The sequence below is a fragment of the Sinocyclocheilus rhinocerous genome, unplaced genomic scaffold (genome assembly GCF_001515625.1).
Source record: "Sinocyclocheilus rhinocerous isolate Xijiao unplaced genomic scaffold, SAMN03320098_v1.1 scaffold1870, whole genome shotgun sequence".
Lineage (NCBI taxonomy): Eukaryota > Metazoa > Chordata > Actinopteri > Cypriniformes > Cyprinidae > Sinocyclocheilus > Sinocyclocheilus rhinocerous.
The window spans coordinates 31,115-35,622 of NW_015664009.1; the positions used below are offsets into that span (position 1 = coordinate 31,115).

General features: G+C 34.5%; 2 protein-coding genes across 2 annotated transcripts in view; both read left to right on the forward strand.

Moving 5' to 3' along the window:
* Positions 1 to 170, forward strand: part of LOC107729088 (alpha-2-macroglobulin-like) — a 29,852-nt gene extending 29,682 nt beyond the window's left edge. The window contains exon 23 of the mRNA XM_016539448.1: positions 153 to 170. Coding sequence (XP_016394934.1) covers positions 153 to 170 — 18 coding nt within the window. The remainder of the gene's footprint in view (positions 1 to 152) is intronic.
* A 3,382-nt stretch (positions 171 to 3,552) lies between these two features.
* LOC107729089 (pregnancy zone protein-like) overlaps positions 3,553 to 4,508 on the forward strand; it is a 12,213-nt gene continuing 11,257 nt past the window's right edge. Inside the window, 3 exon segments of the mRNA XM_016539449.1 lie at positions 3,553 to 3,673; positions 3,882 to 4,062; positions 4,184 to 4,340. Of these exon segments, the coding sequence (XP_016394935.1) occupies positions 3,591 to 3,673; positions 3,882 to 4,062; positions 4,184 to 4,340 (421 nt within the window). The 5' untranslated portion in view covers positions 3,553 to 3,590.

Sequence of the window (4,508 nt, forward strand, 5' to 3'; positions counted from 1 at the left end):
TGGAAACTATTCATCAATTGTAAATGTTTATAAACCTTTACTGATAATTAGTACCTTTATGAGCAGTCATTTCGATGGCAAAAAGTGTCCCAAATGACTGGAATTTACCCTATTTTCACATCTTCACTAAACATGTATTCATGTTTTTGCAGTACCCAATCAAAAGTTGAGATTATTCATCATTTGTAAATGTTTGTAAACATTTACTAATTTTTTAGCATCGTTATTGGCACTGGACTTTTAGCTACTGTAACAACTTTTGTGTAAAGGGTTGTTAGTTAAGTTTAGCTAAATGCTTGGTAAAGACACATTGTGATTTGGGTGCAAAGCATGTTTTTATTGCCTCAACACTTACATTAGTATACTATTGTGAATCATTAAACAGAATATTCCTTGAATCATACATCAACAGGAGGGGGAAAACCAATTTTCATGAATACTTAATTGATCATTTATCAAAACAATGCAATATAAACAGATTGAATCGTGTTCCCTTATAGTAATCAAATTGACCCCTGTACACTGCTGACCACTTACCCAACCTTAAACCTACCCGTACCACCAAACCTGTCCCTAACTCTACCCGTATCACACCTCAACAGCAGCAAGTGTTGTGCATTAAAAAAAGCTTTTAATCATTGTATAGGATCTGATCAAATCATTTGTAGATTTTCAAGATGTGCATGATCATATGAATTAGAAGTTTAATGACATTTGTAAGCATTTTAATTTACATGAAATGTTAATTATTAGGTCATGTTTAATACATTTATTAGTAAACATTAACAAGCACATTATTTCACGTTTCTAGATATGAGAATATATATTAACTAATGATTCATTAAGCATTACATAATGTTTGTTAATGATTTATTAATGAAAGTTATTATAAAGTGTTACCACTTCTATTCTTCTATTAATTTGTGTGTTGATGTTACCTTCTTCCTTCAGGTGATCAGTCTGAGACGGAGTACTCCTTCCACTGTCAATGAGGTCATGCCCTTCAATTCTGCAGCTCATAATACTGTATGAGCAGTTATTTTCAGTGGCATTGGTTTATTTCATTTGTGATGTTTCATGTGCATTTTCAAATGTGTACTCAGTGGCACTCACAATTTTGTTTGTAATTTGTTCTTGTCTTTTAACAGAACATGTTTGATCTTATCATAGAAAATAAATCATTTTAATGTTGTAAAAATAATGAAACCACCAAAATATTGTACAATAAACTGTAACATTTTCAGAGAATCCCAGGAAAAAGCTGCTCTATAAATCTATGCTGCCTTCAAAAATCGAGTGAATAATAATAGTGAAGTTATTGAATATTTTTTAATAACAGTAAAGTTACTGATTTATTATATATTTTTTTATAAAATATGAACATTTTGCAAAAGCACGTTTGTTCAAAATAAGTGATGTAGGATAATCAGAGACCATTGATATGTAAATTGAATTTAGTAACACTACAGTTTGTAACATTGAAGTTGTTGACTATTTTTGTAGTAATGATTTTCGGGTTTTACACTTTGTATCGGGTCCCTTTGGACTTCTCTCCGCCGCCTGCGCATAGAGATCAATGTGTTTTGTCCAGTGCGGAGAAAGGCTTGTTTCAAGGAAAATTTGGTTGTAGCTCATTGTATACGTTACTACGATTGAAAAGTGTTATTTGTTTAGCTCACGAGTTACTGATCCGAGAAATTTGAATCTGTGAATATCCACCTTTTTCTTCCTGTAAGAGCGGGCGTGGACATTTGTAAATTTTATGGGTCTAGCTTCTGCTCTCATCCGCATCCAGCTATTTTTAGCTGTACAAAACAACTCATTTCGTTGCTTGATATTGAAAACTGCTGTGTCTTACCACATTATTTTAATGTATTATCAATTATGAACACACTGGTTTGTAGTGCAAACAGTTTTACTGTTTACTGCACGTTGTTATTCAGTTAAGGCTAGAAGGGATACAGCTATTTAATTGTTTGATCAAAATTATTGCTAGGGATAATTTGGTAGCTGCTGGATATTGGTAGGGACATGTCAGCTCAGGTTCCTGACACTATCACCTCAAGCAGCCCTTCTTCCTGGAGCTCTCTCTGCCTTACTCCATCATCCGTGGGGAGATCTTTGAGCTGAAGGCCACTGTCTTCAACTATCTGTCCAAGTGCATCATGGTAAGATTTCAGACTCAGTCTTATCCAATCATATCAAATGTGCCACTAATCATGTGAGTTTGACTGACAGGTTAAAGTGACTACACTCTCAAAGCCTCCTCTGATGATCAGTATTCATCCTGTCTGTGTGCTAATGGAAGAAAAACCTTTAAATGGATCCTCACTCCTTCTGTTCAAATACATATTTCCTGAATATTTTTAACGTCATAATAAATATAAAATCAATATGAATTGAAACACAGCAACGCTAAACACTAACCTAAAAGACACTTTGTTATTAACACATTGTAATATAAACTGCATGTGTTTTGTGAATTGTCCTGGCTTTTTTTCTCATTTATTTCTACTTATTTTGTTACTTTATGAGACATTTAGGAAACTTTTCCTTTCTATTTGCTCTTTTCCAGATATGAAAGGATTAACATGGTCGTTGTGGATATTAAACTCTTATCTGGATTCACAGCTGATACTTGGATTCAACAGAGTCAGAATGAACCCCTAACATCCTAAACTCAAACCATTGTTTTATACAGTTACAGTTGACTACCCTTAATGTAAATGAAGTTGCTCCTGTCGTAACAGCTGTGGTCTGTATGTTAATGAAGTTCTGACACCCCATTTGTCTGAGATGGTTCTCGGTGTCCCACACCTATTCCCATTCTACAATTGGTCACCATTTGCTCAGGATGAGATCATCCCAAATGATCTAGAAACAACATAACTGACTTTCTTTTTCTCTATAATAATTAAGCCATTTTGGGAAATAAGCATGATTGAACATCTATTATTACATGGAATTTAGGTTGGGGCAGTCTGTAGTTTCTTACAATACCTTGTGAAAAGTTGTTCTATCTCAGCTCTGCTTTTTAATCTTCTTAAAACACTGTATGATGCCCATTTATGACCATTGTAGGTCCTCCTGCTCTAGAATATTTGAATAAAATTATAAAAAAGGTAATTGTGATTTTTTTTTTATCTCACAATTCTGACTTTTCTCTCACAAATGCAAGTTTACATCTTGCAATTCTGGCCTTTTTCTCAGAATTTTGACATATACAGTAAACATGCAATTCTGAGAAATAAAGTAAATTGCGAGAATCGTGAGTTTCTGTCATGCAATTCTAACTTTATGGAGAGTTTTCATCTCACAATTCTGACTGTGTAATTTGCAATTGTGAGTTTATATCACACAATTCTGAAAAAAATTTGTAATGAGAGCAAAAAGTCAGAATGTGAGATAAAATTCACAATTATCTTACTGTTTTTTTATTCATCGGTGGAACCGGACTTCCATTGAAACTTCTCATCCCATCACTCTCAAGTAATAAGGAGAATACTATCTGAAGGACCACCTTTAGCATGAGACTCCCTTTATAAGAGACGGCTCAGTTCATGTCAAGACCTGGATGATCACTCGTCATCATGGATCTGAACATTAGTTGCTGTTGGAAACGGCTCCTTCTGTTCTCTCTCCTTGTCTTTGTCAATGGACAAACGTCAGGGCCGTAAGTAACTAAGTGTTTCTATTCGTTTTAATTTCTATATAAATCATCTGTCACTTTTTCTCATTTTAAAAAGGGGCAACTACATCAACACATTAACTTTGATGTTTTGCAATAAAATCCATTTCAGCATTTCATGAAAATGTCAACAACAAAAAAAAAATAATATCTTACTACTAAAATAATTGAATGCCTTATTATATCTTTACAGATGTTTCACGGTGACATTTCCTGCAGTGATCGAGTCGGGATCTGAGGCCAAACTGTGTGCAAGTCTTCTCAAGCCCAATGAAAGCCTTGTCATGAACATTTATGTGGTTCATGGTGACCAGAGCACTTTACTGCTGCAGGAGAAAGCTGAGGAAGAGTTTCACCGCTGCTTTAACTTCAAGGTCTGTCATCAGCACATTATAATAAATATATTCAAATATGTTTGTTTCATCATAATTCATCTAGGTTTTTGAGATGGCCTGTTTGCAGAGGTTGTGAATACAGGATATTATTTCTCATCAGGCTCCTCTGGTAGAAGCAGAATCAGTGCAGAGAATGAAGGTAGAACTTCAAGGAGAGTCTTTCAAGATGACTGAAGAGAGAAAAGTCATGTTCAGATCTTACCATCCTCTGACCTTTATCCAGACTGATAAACCCATCTATATTCCAGGACAGACAGGTGAGCTGTGAATGTTTAAAAGGTTAAAAAACTGTAAATACTGCTGGTGTCATCAAATATAGGCCTATACCCCCTCCTTGACAAAACTGCATTTTAGTAAACAATATATTGAGCATCACAGTTTGATATTAACCCGGCTTTGTGATGTCAAACATGTACAGTGTAAAA